We start from the raw sequence: 21,681 nt of genomic DNA, 5'->3' as shown, positions 1-21,681 counted from the left end.
GATTTCCTGGTGCCGGTTTTGTCCCATTTTTCTTAGCAGTTATGCTGCAAAAGCACAAGCATAAACACCCGAAATAGCCGCTGCACCCATAGAAAGAAATGTGACATTAAAAAACACTTATTTGCTGCTAAAATGCACATTTTGCATGCTGTTTTCACTGTAAAAGAGTCCCAGTTGTCCCACTCTTGTAGCTGCAGTGGGTTAGCTGTTAATGCCATTCGTTTAACCCCTCAACGTATATTTACGCCCTGCGGCCGCCTCTGGGAGTTCAGAGCAGGGCCGCGCGGCGACCCCGCTCTGAACCACCGAGGTCCCGGGTGCCGCATGTAGCCCAAAACCGCAGCAATTAGCGGGCACGGTCCGATCGCTGTGCCCGCTAATAAAGAATTCAGATTCAGCTGTCAAAATTGACAGCTGCATCTGAATCCTTTATGCAGCCCTATCCCTGGTGTCTAGTGGGGTGGATCGCACCCCCGGGACGTTGTCCTGGAGGAACGATCCACACATCTCTCACTGGCCGGGGTCAGCGCCGTAATGGCGCTGATCCCAGCTCGGCACTCTATTGCTTTCGGCTGCAGCAGCCAAAAGCAATCCAGTGCCTATCTCATTGATCTATGCAGTATAACTATACTATACAGGGGGGCTTCTAGTAAAAGTGTAAAAAAGTAAATAAAGTGTTATTATTAATTTAAAAAAAAACAACTTCCCTAATAAAAGTTTGAATCACCCCCCTTTTCCCATGCGTAATCGCCCGATTAATTATTAATTAATCACATTCCTGATCTCGCAGGGTAAACGGCACAAGCGTAAAAAATCCCAAAGTGGAAAATTGTGCATTTTTGGTCGCATCAAATCCAGAAAAATTGTAATAAAAAGCGATCAAAAAGTCACATGTGCGCAATCAAGGTACCGATAGAAAGAACACATCATGGCGCAAAAAATGACATCTCACAGCCCCATAGACCGAAAATTAAAAGCGCTATAAGCCTGGGAATGGAGCGATTTTAATGAACATATTTTTCTTAACAATGGTTTGAATTTTTTGCAAGCCATCAAATAAAATAAAAGTTATAAATGTTACATATCATTGTAATCGTAACGACGTGAGGAACATATATAACAAGTCAGTTTTACGCCAGGGCAAACGGCCTTAAAACAAATACCCCCAAAATAAACAAAATGTGTTTTGTTTTGTTTTTTCAATTTCACCCCACATTTTTTTTTTTCTGGTTTTGCAGTGTACTTTATGAAAAAAGTCAGCTTCTCATTGCAAAGTACAATTAGTGGTGCAAAAAATAAGGGCTCATGTGGGGTTCTAGGTGAAAAAATGCAACTGCTATGGCCTTTTAAGCACAAGGACGAAAAAAAACGGAAGTGCAAAAATCTAAATTGGCTCTGTTTCTAAAGGGTTAAAATTCAGTATGGATGATCCCAAACTTTTCTCTAAAATTTGTTAAACCTGACAACCGAACTTTTGAAAAGTATGCTTATCTCTAGTTTTCACTGTGCTGCACGTTAACATTCAATAGCAGCGATTTTTGTAGATGCTCGCATTGTATGGTCAGCTCTCATGTCACACAGCACCAAAATCTCTGTAACCACACAGTGACATTCGATTGACTGAATTGTTGCATAACAAAGAACATTGTCTCCTGGTAACCATGCATAGTTGATAATATAATTAAAAATATGTAAAAATATAATTAACCTTTAAATTAATTGCCTTCAGGTGATATACAACCTGCATGATGTATTTCATGATGTACAGATTTATTTCTTTGCGTGAGTGTACAAAGGACTGGGACCTCTTGTGTGTGTGGTCTCGGATCCGTATGAAACACGGATGTGGAATGCCTGTAACATAGTCTTCCCCCGCACGGAATCATCTCTGATATGATATTGGGAGCAGGGGAACTGTATAAAAATGTGCTTTGCTGTAATGACAAAGCCATATGGCTGCTTCATTAACATCGAGGCGCATATTCATACAGCTTCCCAGCATCATATCAGAGATGCTGTCTAGGGGGGGGGGGGTCTACGCTCCATTACAGGCATTCCACTTCCATGTTCTGTGCAAAACACGTAACGAGTGAATGCGGCCTTACTTTGACAAGGTAATTGTAAGTTGGAATACCTCTTTATTGTAAATTGGAAACCTGCTTTATTTTGAAAGTGATGGTGCGTTTACACAGGCAGATTTATCTGACAGATTTTGGAAGCCAAAGCCAGGAATGGATTTAAAAAGAGGAGAAATCTCAGTCTTTCCTTTATGACCCATTCCCTGTTTATAGTCTGTTCCTGGCTTTGGCTTAAAAATCTGTCAGATAAATCGCCTGTGTAAACGCACCATGACACTTTAACCCCTAGACGACCCAGGGCGTATAGTTACGCCATGGAAGTCTGTCCCCAGACGACCTAGGGCGTAACTGTATGCCCTGGGTGTTTCTCCCGCTATGAAGCGTGCTCCGGAGCGGAGCGCGCTTCATAGGAGGTGGGGGCCGGCTGCAGTGAGCAGCCGGGACCTCCCCGGTAATGACACGCTGCAGTGATCGTGCTGCCGCGTGTTATTAACTCCTTAAACGCCGCGATCGCGGCGCGACCGCGGCGTTTAAGTGTAAGTGACAGGGGGAGTCCCCTGTCACTTACCGATCGGGACCCCCGCAGTGTGACCGCGGGGGTCCCGATCGGTAAAACGGACTGCCGGAGGTCTCTCACCTGCCTCCCTGCGGTCCGATCGGCGATCTGCTGCACTAAGCCTGCACAGGCAGGCTCAATGAGCAGATCGCCAATAACACTGATCAATGCTATGCCTATGGCATAGCAATGGTCAGTGTAAAAATCCAAGTACTGGATGTAAAAGTCCCCCAAAGGGACTTCAAATGTGTAAAAAAAAAAAAAGTTAAAAACACTAACACACTACCCCAAAACCCCTCCCCCAATAAAAGTTGAAATAACCCCCCTTTCCCATTATATAAATAAAACATATAAAAATAAGTAAACAAATAAACATATAATATACCGTAGCGTGCGTAATTGTCCGATCTATTAAATTATAACAAGCGTCATTGCGAACGGTAAATGGCGTACACGGAAAGAGGGAAAAAAGTGCGCGGATTACCGATTTTATGTTACATTATATGGAAAAAAATTTAGAAAAAGTGATCAAAACGTCCGATCTTCACAAATAGGGTATTAATAAAAACTAGAGATCATGGCGGAAAAAATGACACCACATACAGCCTCATAGGTGAAAAAATAAAACCGTTATAAGCGTCACAATAGGCCCATTTTATTTATAATTAATTGCCAAAAAAAAGGATTTCATTTAAAAAAATATATATAACATTAGAGAATCTGTGTAACCTGCATATGGTTGTGTTCGGGCTGACCTATAGAATAATAGTATCATGTCGCTGTTACCATATAGTGCATTACGTAGACACAGGAACACCCCAAACGTTACCATATTGCATTCTTTTTTGCGATTTCACCAATTTATATCTTCATAAATAATATATTTGGAATTCCATCATACATGTTATGGTAAAATGAATGACGCCATTACACAGTACAACTATTCCTGTAACAAATAAGCCCTCACATGGCCCTGTAGATAGAAAACTGAAAGTGCTAGAGCTCTTAGAAGGGGAGGAGGGAAAAACGGAAACACTAAGATTAAAATTTGCGCGGTCCACTGGGTCATTTTGGGCCTGGTCCTCAAAGGGTTAATGAAGTAATTAAACATATTAACTAGTTAGTCTTATTAGTCTGTGTCTTTCATTCTTTCACCATTTGGCTATGTTCACACAACGTAGTAATGACAGATGTTCTCTAGTGGATGGCCATCATTTAACACTAAACCATGGCCGTTGTTGTAAAACAATGGCCGTTATTAATGATCATAAACATTAACAGACATGGTTTTGCAACAATGGCTGTTGTTTGTCCATTATGTGAACATATCTTTAAAGGGGTACTCCACTTAAGAAAATTTTACGCTGTTTAATCCCCACTCATAATCTAAGCTTTTTTGTATTAGGTCTCTATTACATGAATTGGGCTATTTGTGTGCAGCACATCCTGACTTACAACCTAAGGCCATGTTTACACATTGTAAAATAAGTGTTCCGATTTGCAACAACAGCTGTGATGAATACTTAACTTACATTGTGCTGCAGCTAGAGGGAATCCCGAGTGTATACACATAATATATGCTCGGGAATCGGGCGCATAAAAAACTGAATAGCGGCCGCAGAAGACATGTCAGTGCACACAATGGAGTGTGCGGCTCCATTGTGTGCAAGGGTGAATTGGGTTGCGGGCGCACACAGGTGCGCCGCATCTGAATTCAGCAGGAATGAAGATCATCTGGCCAGTACTGCAGTACCAGTACTGCAGGGTCACAGAAACGTGGTGTTTTACAAGGTGTGAACATAGCCTGAAGCTGAAGAAAACAACGTTGCTAGCTGTTTAGCAGTGAGGGAGTTATCAGTGAAAGCTGTGTTGTGCAAGCTGGGACAGTAGGGGCATAGAAGAATCAGGAAGGGAGTCCAGTCAGTGCTGTGCAAGGTAAAAGGAAACAAGGCCATGTTGTGTGAGGTAGAAACAGTGATTGAGAAAGCAGCCAGAGATAGCAGCACAGGAGCTGGATTTACCAGCGAGAGAGAATTCAGCCCAGTGCGAATTGCGTGAATTACAGGATAGGCCTGGTTAAGCTCTGGCACCTGTAACTTATCCACCCTGTGAGAGGTGCTATCCCAGACTGTGTAGGTGCTAGGAACCATTTAATCACAGTCAACACCAATGTTTCTTTCTGTTGGAGTTTACTGTGTTGAGTATATACCAGAATAAATCCTGTTAACTTCACTAATGGGGCCTGTGCCATAGGGAGGATACACTTAAGGGACCTGACACAAGGTAGCCCCCCCCCCCCCTCCCCTCAGACTCTCAAAGAACTCACAATATCCCACACTGCCATACCAAAACAGTGGTGTAATAACAGATACTGTAGATTGATAGATACAGTATTTGAATAACAGTGTAAAACAGAAGCAGATTGATCCAGAAATGGCTCCATGGTTTCCTGGCCAGCACGACCTTGGAAATAGATCGGCTTTTATAAAAAATTTTAGCTCAGTAACGGCGGCCAATAGAAAGAAGGGATACTTCTCAAAATACTCAGAATTTCATTTTTTAGCTCTTTGGTGGAATTATTTGGCCCTATTCAGTTGGTATGCATTTTATATGCATTTTATGGCCAGGTTCACAGTAAGACAGTGGTCTTTCTGTCTTACGGCCACTGTCAGTGTCAGTACCGGCCGGATGAACTTCACTTCTTTTGATTTGGAAAGCAGGCATGTTCGGGTGTGCCTGCATTCAAAATCACCATAGCAGACAATGTAAAGTACAGCCAGAGTCGCACTTTACATTGTCTGCACTGTCAGTTTTGTGCGGCCGCTATTCAATAAATAGCGGTGGCACAAAACTGATGTGTCAGTTTTCTATGCGGCCACATGGAATCTCGGCTGGAGTGTAGACAGCGTGTACACACTCTGGCCGGGATTCAATAGGATACAATGTTATTTTAATTTTCAATAAATAGCGTTCGGTGTTGAAACAGCCATAATTTATTGAAAATTTACGTTGTGTGAACTCGGCCTATAAGTTTTTTTCTTTTTTCTATCACTATCTATACTGCACACTACTTTTGCAGTATACTTCTTATACTTGTTTGACCATCTATAACCTTACCTGTGAGCACTTTGTGACGTTGCTTTTTCCCACCCCTAGGAGGTAACGTTATATCATTACCTGTGACCAAGATATAACCTTGAGTAACCTTACCTGTTTTACCTGATGCAATGAAAACACCCCCAAATGGAAAGTACCCTAACTTACCTTGTTTAGTTCTATATGTATGTTTGTCTGTTATGTATCTTTTTTGTTGAGACATACCTGCCATCGGAAACACGTTGTTTTGTCTTAACCACTAGTCAACCTATTCTGTAAGGGTATGGCATGGTCGCCAGAGACCATTTTTGCACCTTATTAGACTAATCCACCTTGATGTACCCCACAGTCATTACCTGGATACTCCTATACCTCTCAGTTTACCTGAACTCTGCATAGACCTGGGTCCCTACGGTCCTATGATCCATTGGATCTAGTTTTTGCACTATAAAAGCAGAGCAACAGTCTATAGCGGGTCGGCACTACTGTATCTTTGTATCTGGCACCACTCAGGAGAGGTCAGAAGATGCTCGCTGAGTAATAGCTTCTTAACAACATAGTATCAATGAAGAGACAAAGTAGAAGAGCTGCACCTAGCATCCAAGGTTTTCCAATTCTTTTATAGTTTCAAAGCAAAAAATGGACAATCACGATGTGGACATATACAGGGCACATGCCAAGCAGGTAATGGTTGTTTCGTGCTGTTGCTCTTCACCGGACCAGGGCTCACGGCCATTCTTCCACAAATTGGTGAGCAGCCGTAACAGAGATGCAGTGCTGAGGACAGCGTACCGAAAGAGGAAGATTACATTCCAGAATGTGCCGATAATGATATTGCTGGACTTTCAGCTTCTCTGCAGAAAACCAGGGGCCATCTTACCTCTGTCAGGGCAAGATTCTGTGAGTACCAACTTCCCTACTCCATGTTCTACCCAACAAGACTTGGTGTGATTTCTGGTGGCAGAACCCACTTCTTTAACTCAACCGTCCAGACAGAAGATTGAGTGAACACCCTAGGGCACCCACCATGCTCCTAATTGCCCTTACTTGGGACTGCTTCCACACTAAGGATAAGTATGCCATCCTGTATGTGGTTTGACTTTATTTGTTACATGCATAGTGTTTGTACGGTGTTAGGGTAGCTTCACACATACCGGATCTGCAGCGGATTTCACGGTGCGAGTTTGCAGCAAAATCCACTGCAGATCCTGGTAGTGTGAAGTGCACTGATAGGTTGACAGGGAGCGAGGGGAGCCAGGAGCTTCACACACAGCCGCGGCGCAAAACAGGTAATGTATGTTGCGGGCCAGGGGCTGTGGGTGGCGGGATGCGGGGTGTTAAAGGGGCCAGGTCACATACTGGCAGCGGAATGAAAATTCGGCTGTGGGTATGTGACCCATTCACTTCACACTACCAGGATCCGCAGTGGATTTCGCTGCAAACTCGCAGCGTGAAATCCGTTGCGGATCCGGTACGTGTGAAGCTACCCTTAGACAGAGTGAGCGTCAGTGCCAGACAGAGTGTGTGCATCGGCAATCCTGCTATGGGCCTTATACCTTATTGTTTTTACCTAATGTGTCCTGCATCACAGCTAAGAAGCATGTGGTATGCTGCTATGTACTGAGACTCTGGCGTGACAGGCTTGCACTGAATATTTGTACAGTTCATGCAACATGGACATAGTGCCGGGCATACCAATACCAAGCATGTTCATATGTGATGTTTTTCATAGGGAACTTTTTCATTTGTTAACCCGTTCACGATTTATGCTTTGCTCTATATTGCCACTCACCTACGTGGTGGTCTGTAGGAGTAATATACTGCTGTGTGCATTTAAATGTCGGGTCTCACAGAACAGTGCTATACCCATGTGTACATATGTTTATAATAAGCCACATTCTTCCTAGATTGTATAGCTAAATTTCATGCCTGACTACAATTCATACAACTGCTCCCCAGACAACGGTTGTAAGCTGGAACATTAGAGGCACCCCGCAAATGTTATGTCACTGGAGTCCTAGAATTATATCATCCTTGCTCATGTCATCTGTTAACGGGTTTTCCTGTGTAAATACAGTAGAGAAGAAGGTGTTTAATAGATTGACTTTTTCCTCATTCTCTTCCACCATTTTACCCAGATTGTTTCTAGATTGTCAACACTTTCACTATTTTGTTTTGGTTCTTGAGGCCTTAATGTTGCTTTTAAACATTTTTTTTTTTCCTTATACAATACTATTATTCCTTAAGATGTTGCAGGATACGTTCTAAAAAATATGCTCCAGAGATGGTAATAGTACTAAGAGGGGCAACAATATTGATACGGAATGAAGGACATCCATTAACTATTCCTTACATGGCCTGATATTGGGCCATGTACCAACGCAAATGAGCGCCAATTAGCCAGATAAACTGCAAGGTTGGGCCACATGAACAACCACTGCATTGTTCCTGCAGCCCTTAACATTCATTGTTATCAGCCACACGTCTTGTCTCCAGTTTACTCATAGAAATGTGCGTCTGATAACGATGGATTTTACAAGAATGAGCAAGTAAATGCTTTGTGTGTTCTGTCCCACCTACTGTACAAAATTATTATCCCAAAAAATAAGGCACATGCCACCATTTCAAACAAAAATGTATTGTATTCAGACTATCACTTAAAACAAATAAAAATGTAAAGGGGGGAGGCCTAGTTAAAACAAACTTTTTCTTTAAAATCAACTGGTGCCAGAGACTTGCTTCTACTGAAAATCTCAAGTATTCCAGTACTTATCAGCTGCTGTATGTTCTGTATGCCATAATTCTGGGATGATAGAATGAGCACAAAAGCTTATACTGCTTCCTACAAAGGCTGCTTGCTATAGTTGACATCTGCCGTCAGCAGCCAGGACGAAAATAATGCCAATCCCAGCCATTGAACCCCCTTCTTGGCATCCTCTGTCATAAAATTCCTTCCTGCGTGGTGCCATCTTAGTATTCCAAGTACACCTTGCCCTCTTTTTTTCAATTCACCCAAAAATGTAATGAAATTAAAGTAATGTAATTAAAATATAACACTGTCACTGTCAGACTAGTAAAAAAAAATGCCCAAATTGCTGTTTTTTGATCATAATCTTCCAAAACATGGATTAAAAATTAAAAGAAAATACAAATATCTTAAAATGGTATTAATAAAAACTATATAAAAAGAGTCTATAGATGGAAAATACAAATGTAACACAGATGAGAATAAAGCATTGATAAAATAAAGTTCACATCAGTTGTCAATGTTACCATAGAGTAAATGCCAAAAATATTTTTCTTCCTATTCAACCCCACAAATAAATTTTTATAAACACGTTATATTGTAAGATAAAAGTTGCCTTTAAAAAGTACAAGTAAACCTTTAACCATCTCGGCTGCAAGAAAAAATAATAAGGAAGAAACAACAAAAACACCATTGTCAATAATTGTTGCAGTGGGAAGCTGTTCACGACATACAGTATGCCTTCTTTTACTTCTGGAGGTGAATACAGGCTTCTCATATAATAAAGAACACAACTAACAAAAACATTTTTCAATACCAGGCTCAAATTCTAGATGAACATAGTATACTGTACGGAATAGTACTATAGTCATCTCTTTTTACCTAATATTAAAAAAAAATCCAACTCAATTCATATTCTTCGCTGCTTGGAGGCCAGTTGGCCATGGGTGCTTATTCAATGCCTCATGCTAATTCTTAATCAACTAGAGGTAAAGAATAATAATTGTATTAAATAAACATTTGATTTATGTTCTTTTGTTTAGGATGCTTGAATACTCTTTGGATCTTCAGAATGTCAGCTTCTCAGCGGTGCGCACAGTGCGGGTTTTACGTCCACTGCGAGCCATAAATCGGGTACCAAGTAAGTTCACCTAAAAGTGGATAAATGAGGTTGTAGCAGCTAAGACATACAGTACATTTGCAGAAGTACTTCTGCACTGTCTGATTGTATGACAAAGTACTTTATATTTCCCAGTGTGTTATATGTTCCCCCAGGGCACACATCATTTATTCAATGTTGATTTTACTCTGAGTTTATTTGTAATAGAGTCCTAACTGGCAGCACAAGAGATTATAAATAACCTCATCAGTAAGGAAGAGACTGCATGAAACGGCTGTGGATGTCTGAGGAAGGATATCCTGCTGCCACATTTACTTATCATGCTTGTTCAGAAAATTTATAAATATCTAGCATGATACACCAAGTAGCTTTAGGGGTAGTAAAATTATTAGTTCAAACATTTAAAGGGAATGTGTCATCAGAAAATGACTTATTGTTTAAATGATGTTTTTATGCTAAACATATTTTTAAATAATTTATGGTGACATTTTTTGTAATTTTCAATTCTTCTATCTATATTATAAATAGAGATGAGCGAACTTTCGGCATTTGATTAGCGGTGGCTGCTCAAGTTGGATAAAGCCCTAAGGCTATGTGGAAAACATGGATATAGTCATTGGCTGTATCCATGTTTTCCAGACAACCTTAGCGCTTTATCCAAGTTCAGCAGCCCCTGCTAATCAAATGCTGAACGTTCGGGTTCGGATCGACTTGAACCCGAACCTGGTTCGCTCATCTCTAATTATAAAATAATCCTGAAATTTTGCAGTTTTTATTCTCACCACTGGGGCTAAAGCTAATCCGAGACTTCTTGTTCTGTCTGTGGTGATGAAGAAGAGGCTTCTGTAAAGTGATCTGTACAGCATTGCAACGACATGTGACATCAGTAGATAGAGCTAACAGGTTCAGAAAAACAGCAGGATGTGAATTAAAAAAAAAAAAATACATACACTTTATTGATAATCACATGAAAGAATATAAAAGCAACAGTCTAAAAGGCAAAGGCAGTACAACACAAAAAACTGTGAGAGGACACATAGACAAAATTGATTGCACTTAGTATACAAAAGTAGATTAGTAAATTAGTAGACAAAAGTATACAATTGTATACAGCAATTTATGGGATAAATATATTCATCTATTGTTGTCTACGTCCATGAGTGTTCCTGCAAAGCATGTCACTAAATGTTGTTAGGGCAATATGGCAGCCCCCATAACAATGTACAAAAAATGAAATAAAAATAAATTACAGTCAGAAAATAAAGTAAATGTCCAAAAATTCTCATAATTTTTTTTACATACCTAGGAATGATGTTGTAGCACAACAAATGGTCATATTAGAAGAGATAGTATTGAATTGCTTTACTTTTATTTATTTATTTATTTTCTATTAGTTATTTACTTTATTACTAAAGTGGCATAATACGTGATGCAGTCATCATTGTCCAGAAGAACATAGGTTTGTGATGGGCACTAAAGGCAAGCAGGCAAATATGCTAAATGAATGCATTTGCAAAAATATTAGCTCTAGAAGTATAACTATATTAGTTGAAATGGGAATACCCCTTTAGACTGTCCACAGGATCTTTAAAGCGAATGTACTATCAGGTACATTCGCTTCAAGTAATGAATATCAGTTATGCGGAGCGGGGATGCCGGTGCCGCAGTTCTATTTTTATTTTGGTTGTAATGGAGCCGCGTCATAGAAGGGTGTGGGTTTCCTCCCACTGGGGGCAGGCCTGCCCACCTCCAGTGCTTTAGCCCCAGCTGGTGCCTGGTAAAAGACCGGTTCCATGCACGGGAACAGGCCAGTGGTTCAAAAAAAAAAAGATCGCGGCAACGGCTTCACTGCTCCTGCGCCAAGAAACACTGACCAAAATACTGACGGAAATAATGACTGAGGCTATGTTTACACGCTGTAGAAACAATGGCTATTCCATGTGAACGGATGCGGTTTAGCACTGCCTATGGCTGTTTCTACAGTGTGTGAACATAGATTTAGGCTATGTTCCCACGCATTATTTTTGCTCAGTACTTTAGTCAATATTTTGCAACCAAAATCCGGAGTGAATTGCAAACACAGAAAGGCTATGTTCACACACTGTGGATGGCCATTGTTTTGAAATAACGGACGTTATTTGCCATTAAATTACACCATTCACTTAATTTGAACAGTGTGTGAACATAGCCTTTCAGTGTTTTCACTCCATTCCTTTGAGTAGCCATAACATAGATCTGTCCCATAAAATAGGGCAAATCCACATGTAAAACAAAATTAAAACTAACAGCAAATGCGAAATATGTGGCAAAAATCCTAAAAATTTAATTTTTGCTGCATAAGGGTGCACTCAGACTATGGAATCTGCGCAGAGCATTTTCTGCAGTTTCGGACACTTGCCCCTGCACTCCATTCTCTACTTGGGCAGATGCCGCCGTCCACTCAAAGAATTGACATGTCAATTCTTTGGGCGGATGGCAGAATCTGCCTTAGCAGAAGATGGAGTCTCTTGGATGGGCAGAGAGCCAAGTGGGAGTGCACGGGGGCGAGTGGTGGAATCCGCGGGAAATGCTTCTCCTTTAGAAGTGACTCAAGAAGCATCTCCCCTAGAAGCATTGCTTCTACTGAAAGAATATCTATATCACACCGCCCTTAACAACTCTTGACGAGCTCTATTCACATGGCAGGCTAAATACTTGGCATATTGACAACTTATTCTATTGACTTTTGTTGAGAAAATGGTATTTCTTATCATTAAAATTGTAAAGCCAGGCACACTGGCATGTGTACAGGTTTCTTATAACAGGTAGGATTAGAAGCCAATCATTCAGATTTAAATGCAAATCATCTCATTGATATTATCATACATTAGAGCTGCAGAAGAAAAAGCTTTTACAAATAAGTACCATTTTTTTTTCATTGTTGCAGGTATGCGGATTCTTGTTACTTTGCTGCTGGATACCCTTCCAATGTTAGGCAATGTCCTTCTACTTTGCTTCTTTGTGTTCTTCATTTTTGGCATTGTTGGAGTACAGCTTTGGGCTGGTCTGCTTAGAAACCGCTGCTTCCTCCCTGAAAACTTCAGTCTGTAAGTTTGAAATATGGTTATTACAAAAAGTCAAACAAATGAGTAAATATTGTAAGAAAGGCTATTCTTTCTAGTTGGCTGAATAGTTAGCATTTTTATTATGCTTCTATTCCTCTTTTTTTCCATTTTTCCAGGACATTTTGTACTTCTGTACATTTTGCGAACTCAATAGGAATGTTAGTGTTTACCATTTTACCTGTCTGGTGCATTCAGTCTGCCTTCTGTCCAGCAATGAGTATGTTTGAGATTTTAAATAAAGTTTTATCCTTTAACATTAGTTTGCATATCATTCTACAGAGTAATTTTCATAATATGAGAAGCAGAATAAACTAATAATTAGAGATGAGTGAACTTTTCAATTTCCTGCTTCTTCCGCTATACGTGGAGACTTATAACTCACTCCTATAACGATTTTATTATTCTTCCTTCTTCCCCTTATTTTCACCCAAAGACACTCCACATTACCATTACATATATTCTCCTGCAGAATGGGCTTGGGGCAGGATTTTACATATAGGTGGACCCCTCCCCCTTTCTTATTTGTATGATCTTTTCTGAACAGACTATACCCCTGCAAATGAATTGCCCAGTCATAGCTATCCAGCCATGTCTTGCGAACCCCCACTATGTCATATTCCTCTTCCCTCATTATAAGTTCTAAATCCTCAGTTTTATTAGTGAGGCTTCTGGCATTTATGTATATCTTCTTTCCTCTCATCACTAGTAACTTTTCTATTCCCTCCTAACGCTCCATGCCCAATTTCATAACTTAGCCACTGCTCTCCATCTACTGGTGGATACAAACCAATTATATTGTAGTTGCCCCCCATCCCTACTTTAAATACTGCCTAAACTAACTTCTCCCCCAGCACACCAACACCCTCCCCATTCAAATTCAGACCATCCCTAACATAGAGACTGTGACCAACAGAAAAGTTAGCCCAACTCTCTATGAACCCAAACCCCTCTATCCTACACCAGCTCTAAAGCCACTTTTTTTTTTTTACTTCTTTTTAATATTCTACAAACAGAGGCTGTTGTACCATGACTGCCATTGATGGCAGTGAAGCCCTCCCCATTTTGGCTGAGGAAGTTCCAGTTCTGCCACAATACTAGTTTGATGGTATGGTAACACCTTCATCCCCTGATGATGCCGCCTGTTGCCCTGGATGTGATGTGTAGTCTGCCACATCATCATCATAATCATCAATGCATATTTCCTTGTCACTGCTGGGTCCCTCCACCAGCTGGCAATGTTTTCCTATTGATAAAGCACAAAGTGCCCCACCCTAGCTTTTCATACTGCTCTTAGACTGAACAGTCTCAACGTTGCCTTCCATCTGCTGGCTGACATCATAACTGAACAGCTTGATGGCTTATTGATGGCTACAAATTTGGCTACTGGCTAGTGCGGAGCTTGAACTCAATCTGTTAACCAATCTGGCTCTTTCAGGTAGCTTCACCCTGTTGCCACGCCTGCCATCATGACCACATGTGCTTCCGCCTCTCTTACCTTCACTGGGTTCTTCCGCTGCCACTGGTCATACCCTGAGAAGGACCAGACTTCTTTGGACATATTAAATAAAAAAAAACTATAAGATTTCTTTATACAATGAATGTGCTTTATCTAGTAAAAGAATTCACTCAGCATTTATGCATTTCTACACTATGCATTTACAATGGCCTTTCAGCTGTTTCAAAAACTCATCTCTATTTACTATGCTTCTTTAAAAACATGCTTTTTTCTTCTTTTTTTACAGTCCTGTCGCTCTGGAGTTAGAACGGTATTATCAGACTGAGAATGAGGATGAGAATCCCTATATCTGTTCCCAAGCCAAAGAGAATGGCATGCGGTACTGTCGCAGTGTTCCCACACGCAAAGAAGAAGGGCTGGAGTGTACACTGGACTATATCTTTTATAATAACACCAGCAATACTTCTTGTGTCAACTGGAATCAGTATTATACAAATTGTTCTGCTGGGGAACATAACCCTTTTAAAGGTGCTATCAATTTTGATAACATTGGTTATGCTTGGATAGCAATTTTCCAGGTATGAGTTTTATACTTATTTTTCTCCTGATATTTTATATGAATTTAAAAATGAATTTCCCACATAGATCAATTATTTTAATCAATTTTAGATCAATAGATCAATTTTCTAATAATGCTTTATTTTACCAAACTATTTGAACTTATTACATTAGCCACATTACAAGTAGCTAAGTTCACATTACTTTTTTTCTTTATCAAAATGATTTCCATTATTTTGAGTTCCAAATGACGTCTGTTATTTCGCGTGTTGGGCCCCTGTTATTACAATGACAGCTGATGGTGTCTTATTCTAGCTCAGGTGGACTAATGGCCCTTTGGCTGTGTCTTTAAATGAAAAGTCCATTGAATTTAATAGTAAAGACTAGGGATGAGCGAACCGAACTGTTACGAACCAGATTCGTTACGAACTTTGAGAAAGTTCGTTACGAATCTCGTTGAAATCGCAACAGCATCGCAAAACTGTACTTTTATCAGAGAATAGAACAGGATACAATGGATTATTACTCCTATAATCCTTTGTATCCTGTTTTTATGTGAATATCAAGGTGTGTGACGTTAGTCCAGGAACAGGAAGTGCTTGAACCTGGCTGCAGTTTCTCATTGAGTTTCCAGACTGTAGAGAGAAAGGAGGTCCACGCTAGGCAGAGAGGGAAAATACATAGATTAGATAGCCAAATAACTAGATAACTACAGGGAGAGATAGAGGAGTATATATTGTTTGTGAGAGAAGCAGGAGAAAGGAAAATAAAAATTAAAAATCGCAAGATCCAGGAAAAGCTGGACATAGAAGATAAGCCCATACATAGGTAAAGAGGCTGAGAAATCAAGAGATAGGTAGAGAGAGGGAGAGATAGGCATCTAACAAAAAACTTGTGATATCTAGGGAGAGATAGTTTGTTTGTTTGTTTGTTTATGATAAGCTGTTATAGGTGACGCTAAGTCAGCGCCCCACAAAAGCTGTCCGTTTTTGCTCTGCTGGGTGCTGTCAACCCTGTCTAGCCGCTCGAAACAAAAAAAAAGTCTAAAAAAACTTCCAAAAAAATAAAAAAAAGTTTGTGTGTGATAAGCTGTTATAGGTGACGCTAAGTCAGCGCCCCACATTTTTGCTCTGCTGGGTGCAGTCAACCCCGTTTAGCCGCCCGCAACCAAAAAAGTCAAAAAGAAGAAAACTTAAAAAAAAAAAAAAAAAAAAAAAAAGCTTGTGTGTTTGTGATAACCTGTACATTTCTACTTTGCTGGGTGCCGCCAACCCACAAAGCAATAGTCACTGAAACTTTGTGCCTTCCAGGCCAATAGCTCATTTCATTTTCCAAATTTCCACAAACCAAAGAAGTATGTGCAAGCGTCCTACTTCCAGTACTTCCCAGGCAAGGACTGCAACGGCAGGCGGTGAGGGTAGGAGAAGTGGCAGCACCAGGCCCGGTGGCAGCCTGGGCAACAGGCGTGGCAGCAGGGTGCAGCTACCCCAGACACCCACTGGTTATGTAAGAACCACACCCGTGGCTGGCAGCAAACCACGGTCCTCTGTCGTCTGGCAGTTCTTTCACCTGGGGACAGATAAGCACATCGCTCTGTGCCTGCTGTGCAATGAGAGGGTCAGTCGTGGGGGTTATAATCTTGGGACAACATCCATGAGGAAGCACATGGAAAGGCAACACCAATAGGCCTGGAAAAAACATGACCCAAATACCACCTCCTGTCAGGATGCACCATACACTGCAGATCCCATCATGCAGCATCCTCTCACTGGAACTCAGGCCTCATCAGCCTCAGTTGCCAGCAGCAGCACATTCTCACTGCCATGTACACCCCTAATGAGGCAGCAATCCCTGACCGAGTCCATGGCCAAACGTCAGGTGTACTCCATCAGCCATCCTATGGCACAGAAACTGACCGGACACCTGGTTAAGCTGCTGGTGCTTCAGTCCCTGCTGTTTAATGTTGTGGACTCCCAGCCTTTCAGGGATTTTGTGGCGTGTGCGCACCCCAGATGGCGAGTCCCCAGCCGACACTACATCTCTGGCAAAGCTGTCCCATCACTGCACAGTTATGTGAAGAGAAAGGTTGGCGACTCATTTTGACTCGTGGTGTCCAAGACAGTGCACCTGAGTGCTGATGTCTGGTCCTCTAATTATGGGCAAGGGCAGTACATGTCCGTTACTGCCCATTGGGTCAACATCCTCCCAGGAGACCATCAGGAAGTTGGCCCATTCTTGCCACCGTCACCTCCATGGTGCTTTAGGGGGCCAGCAGGGGGTAGCACAAGTTCTACCTCCACCACCACTGCAGTCCAACCTGACCCAATGTCTTACCACCGATGTCAGGCCCGGCGCTCTCAGGCTGTCCTCCATTTGGTGAGCCTGGGTGAACGAAGCCACAGTAGGCAGGAGCTCCTCCGGACCATCAGGGAGGAGATAGCTGAATGGCTGACCCCACGTCAACTAACAGTGGAAAGTGTTGTAGTTGACAATGGGAGGAACATTGTCTCTGCAGTTCAGCGGGGAGGGCAGACTCATACACCTTGTATGCCACATGTCATAAACCTCATAGTGCACAGGTTTCTTCGATCATTTCCTGCACTACAAGACCTTATGAGGATGTCACGTAGAGTGTGCAAACATTTCAGAAACTCCTACGCTGCAAGGAACACCCTGCTCAGAATCCAGAGACAGCGCAGTATGCCCCATCAGCTAATGTGCGACATGCCAACACGCTGGAATTCTGCCCTCCATATGCTCGACCGCCTGTACGAGCAAAGATCAGCCGTAACAGACTACCTCACGGGGCAATCAGGCAGCTTCACGCCACACTGCGATTTCCAAGTCACACACTGGCAGTTAATGCGGGAAGTCTGCCAATTGTTGATCCCTTTTGAGAACACGACTCTCTTTGTGAGCAGGCAGGACTATGGGATCAACGACATCATCCCACTCCTCCATGTTCTGGAAAGTACGCTGACCAATATCATCAGCGCGGAATCCCAGGCCACAACTCTAAGGCTGAACATCGCCTTGAGCCCAGAGCTGGATGAAGTGCAGATAGAGGTTGAGGAGGAGGAAGATGTCTATGCACAGCCATTCCGCACACCGCCACCTGGCTTCTCTGCCTCTCCATCACAGGAGGAGATAGAGGAAGAGGAGGAAGACCCCAGCAGACCCTGGAACTATACCGAGGACAGTGGAGAGGAGAAGCGCTCATTGTCCTTGGTGAAGATGGCAAGGTGTCTGCGGGAGTGTCTGCGGAATGATAGCCGGATTGTGGACATCCGCCAGAGGGACCAATACTGGCTGGCCACCCTGTTGGACCCTCGCTTCCGCTGCAAAATGGCAGAATTCTTCCCGCCATCACAGTTGGAGGCTAAACTGGTGTACTACAGGGACATGCTCACCAGTCAGTTGGTCTCAACTTACCTGCAAGACCAGCCAGGTTCCCATACAACATCCTCTCGGGGGAACCAGCGCGCTCCACTCCCACCACCACTAGTGGAGGCGTCAGAAGTCGCTACAGCCTGCAAGCCCTCATGAGCGATTTCATGCAGCCAGCTGGTGAAGATAGGACACAGCACTGGCCTCATGGCATGGACCAGCATGAGCTCAGCCACCAGGTCACTGCCTACCTGGATTGTACCCTGCCCCATTGTGTCACCGACCCCGTGCAGTACTGGGCAGAGAAACTGGAGATTTGGCCTCAACTGGCAGAGTTTTCCTTGGCTCTGCTGTCCTGCCCAGCTAGTAGTGTGGGGTCAGATAGGGTATTCAGTGCGGCGGGTAATATCGTAACACCGCAAAGAACGAGGCTCTCTTGCCACAGTGTGGAGATGCTGACTTTTGTGAAGATGAATCATGCCTGGATTACATTGGATTATACCACCCCCTGCCTAAAGACTTGCATGGCAATCCATGTGTCCAAGAAATTGACCTTAATATCCTAAATATATGCCCAACGTAAAAATCCGTAATTTAACTTATTAAGTAATGTTCCCCTCTTAGACCCCATTTTTTAAAAAATCACCTTAAAAATTCCCTACTTAATTTGGATACATTTGAAAAAACAGATTTAATGCCCATGGTGTGTTGGCCGATTAACATCTCCACACCAGATTAATGCCTGACACCAGTGCACTGTTCAACCCATGCCCCAAGAACAGTAGAAACCCTAAAATAATCCCATGACTATGCTTCACAAAGTGGGGATTTCACCTTTTGTGAACTATAGCCGTGGGGTTATATCCCTGGCACCCGTGACAAGGAACACTACTCACCTTTTTGTGAGCGGGTACTAACTGTTCTTGAGGTATTTTGTGGATATCATGAGAGCAGTGAAATCTTGCACCGCAAATCCCGATGGGGTTCTTCTGTGTGCAAATGATTTCACGCCTCTCATGCAGTCACGTGTGGAATAAGGCTGTCTATGGGGTATATATCATGGAGGCTGCTGTCCTTCAACTGTGATTAATTGCCAAAAAAAAGGATTTCATTAAAAAAGTATATATAACATTAGAGAATCTGTGTAAACCTGCATATGGTTGTGTTCGGGATGACCTATAGAATAATTGTATCATGTCGCTTTTACCATATAGTGCATTATGTAGACACAGGAACCCCCCAAACGTTACCATATTGCATTCTTTTTTATGATTTCACCAATTCATATCTTGATAAATAATATATTTGGGATTCCGTCATACATGTTATGGTAAAATGAAAGACGCCATTACAACGTACAACTATTCCTGTAACAAATAAGCCATTACATGGCCTTGTAGATAGAAAACTGAAAGTGCTAGAGCTCTTAGAAGGGGAGGAGGGAAAAACAAAAGCACAAAGATCAAAATTTGCCCGGACCACTGGGTCATTTTGGGCCTGGTCCTCAAAGGGTTAATAAATCTGAGCCCATGTGTGCACAACAACTTTAATGGAATAGATTATTAGATTTAAAAAAATTATGATTTTCATACATATTTTACAGTCTTTTTTTTATTTTACAGTGTTTGAACCTAGCCTAATAATCCTAAGCTATCTTTTTTTGTAAATGTCTTTGTAAGTCTGTATTCATAGATAAAAAGATTTATTTATTCTCGATCTTTGTACCTGTCTACATTATCAGACATTTTCTAGGTGCTGTAAATGTCTGTAAATCATATAATATAGTTAAAATGTACAACAAGTAGAGATGAGCGAACCTCGAGCATGCTCGAGTCCATCCGAACCGGAACTTTCGGCATTTGATTAGCGGTGGCTGCTGAAGTTGGATAAAGCCCTAAGGCTATGTGGAAAACATGGATATAGTCATTGGCTGTATCCATGTTTTCCAGACAACCTTAGAGCTTTATCCAACTTCAGCAGCCACCGCTAATCAAATGGCGAACGATCAGGTTCGGATGGACTCGAACCCGAACCCAGTTCGCTCATCTCTAACAAGGTAACTTGATCTCATAGTACTACAATCTTGAGCTGAGTCTCTGATGCCATCTAGTGTCGCACTTATCAAATGTTTATATTAAATCATCATTTGTTTTAGTTTGTATCCTACATTTCAAGAATCAAACGATGTTACAGGATTTCAACCCAAAGAATACTCCACTTCCTGCAGGAAAGCAGCTGATAACTACTGGAAGACTTGAGATTTTTTTTTTTTTTTAACAGAAATAAATTTCAAATCTCTGGCACTTTCTGGCACCAGTTGATTTGCAGGAATTTTATTTATTTTTTTGCTAAACTACCCCTTTAAGTATGTTACTATGTTAGGGTTCATTTACACAGAAAGATTATCTGACAGATTATCTGCCAAAGATTTGAAGCCAAAGCCAGGAACAGACTATAAACGGAGATCAGGTCATAAAGGAAAGCCTGAGATTTCTCCTCTTTTCAGATTCATTCCTGGCTTTGGCTTCAAATCTTTGGCAGATAATCTGTCAGATAATCTTTCTGTGTAAATAGACCCTTATGGTCCTTTTACACGGAACGATAATTCGCCCGTTCGCACGATTAACAATTTTGAATGAACGACGATCAGCGTTTAGACGGAACGATACATTGCACGGAAAAATCGTTATGCGATCGTTTTGCGATCACTTAAGCCTATCTCACACATGGGTGAAATCGTTGAAAGAATGTTTACACGGAACGATCTGCAAATTTTTTGCGAACGACCAACGATAATTTGAGAACATGTTGAAAGATCAAAATGAACGATTTCTCGCTCGTCGTTTGATCGTTCGCAGCGTTTACACGTATGATTATCGTTCGAATTCGATCGTTATCGTGCAAAATTGAACGATAAATCGTTCCGTGTAAAAGGACCATTACTCTGAACACACTACCTGTTTTAATTGCACCTGTTTTAACTTATTACCTGTATTTAAAAAAAAAACTGCCCACACAATCGGTCACACTTCAACCTCTCCACCTTGGCCAAGACAAAGAACACCAGTGACAAAATTATAGACCTTCACAAGGCTAAGATGGGCTACAGGACAGTAGGCAAGCAGCAATTGAAAGAAAATGAAAGAAGCACAAGATGACTGTCAACCTTACTTGGTCTCAGGCTCCATGCCTTAAGGGGGAAGGATAAAAAAAAGGTCAGAAATCAGCCCAGACCAACATAGGATGACCTGGTCAATGACCTGAAGAGATCAAGGACCACAGTGTCAAAGATTATCTTAAGTTACACACTACACCATCATGGATTAAAATACTGCAGGGATGGTATGCATGCAAGCACGCAATGACTTTTTAAAGTTTACCAGTGACCATATAGTTGATCCAGAGGAGGCAAGGGACAAGGTTTTGTAATCAGATTAGAATAAAATAGAATTTTTTTATGTCAACTCCACTCCCCGTGTTTGGAGAAAGAAAGATGAGTACAACCCCTTGAAAAACAGTCCCAACTGTGAAGAATGGAGGTGGAAAAGATTTTTGGGTCTTGCAGCATGACAATGACCTG

The 21,681-nt window shown here is 41.7% G+C and overlaps 1 protein-coding gene across 1 annotated transcript in view; it reads left to right on the top strand.

The window, feature by feature from the left end:
* CACNA1G (calcium voltage-gated channel subunit alpha1 G) overlaps window positions 1-21,681 on the top strand; it is a 359,907-nt gene that overhangs the window by 66,910 nt on the left and 271,316 nt on the right. Inside the window, exons 3-5 of the mRNA XM_069953244.1 lie at window positions 9,520-9,617; window positions 12,523-12,682; window positions 14,443-14,734. Coding sequence (XP_069809345.1) covers window positions 9,520-9,617; window positions 12,523-12,682; window positions 14,443-14,734 — 550 coding nt within the window. The remainder of the gene's footprint in view (window positions 1-9,519; window positions 9,618-12,522; window positions 12,683-14,442; window positions 14,735-21,681) is intronic.

The sequence above is a fragment of the Dendropsophus ebraccatus genome, chromosome 14, assembly GCF_027789765.1.
Source record: "Dendropsophus ebraccatus isolate aDenEbr1 chromosome 14, aDenEbr1.pat, whole genome shotgun sequence".
In the NCBI taxonomy this organism is placed as follows: Eukaryota; Metazoa; Chordata; class Amphibia; order Anura; family Hylidae; genus Dendropsophus; species Dendropsophus ebraccatus.
Note: the sequence above shows the minus strand (reverse complement) of the source record. Positions and strands in the feature narration are given on the sequence as shown.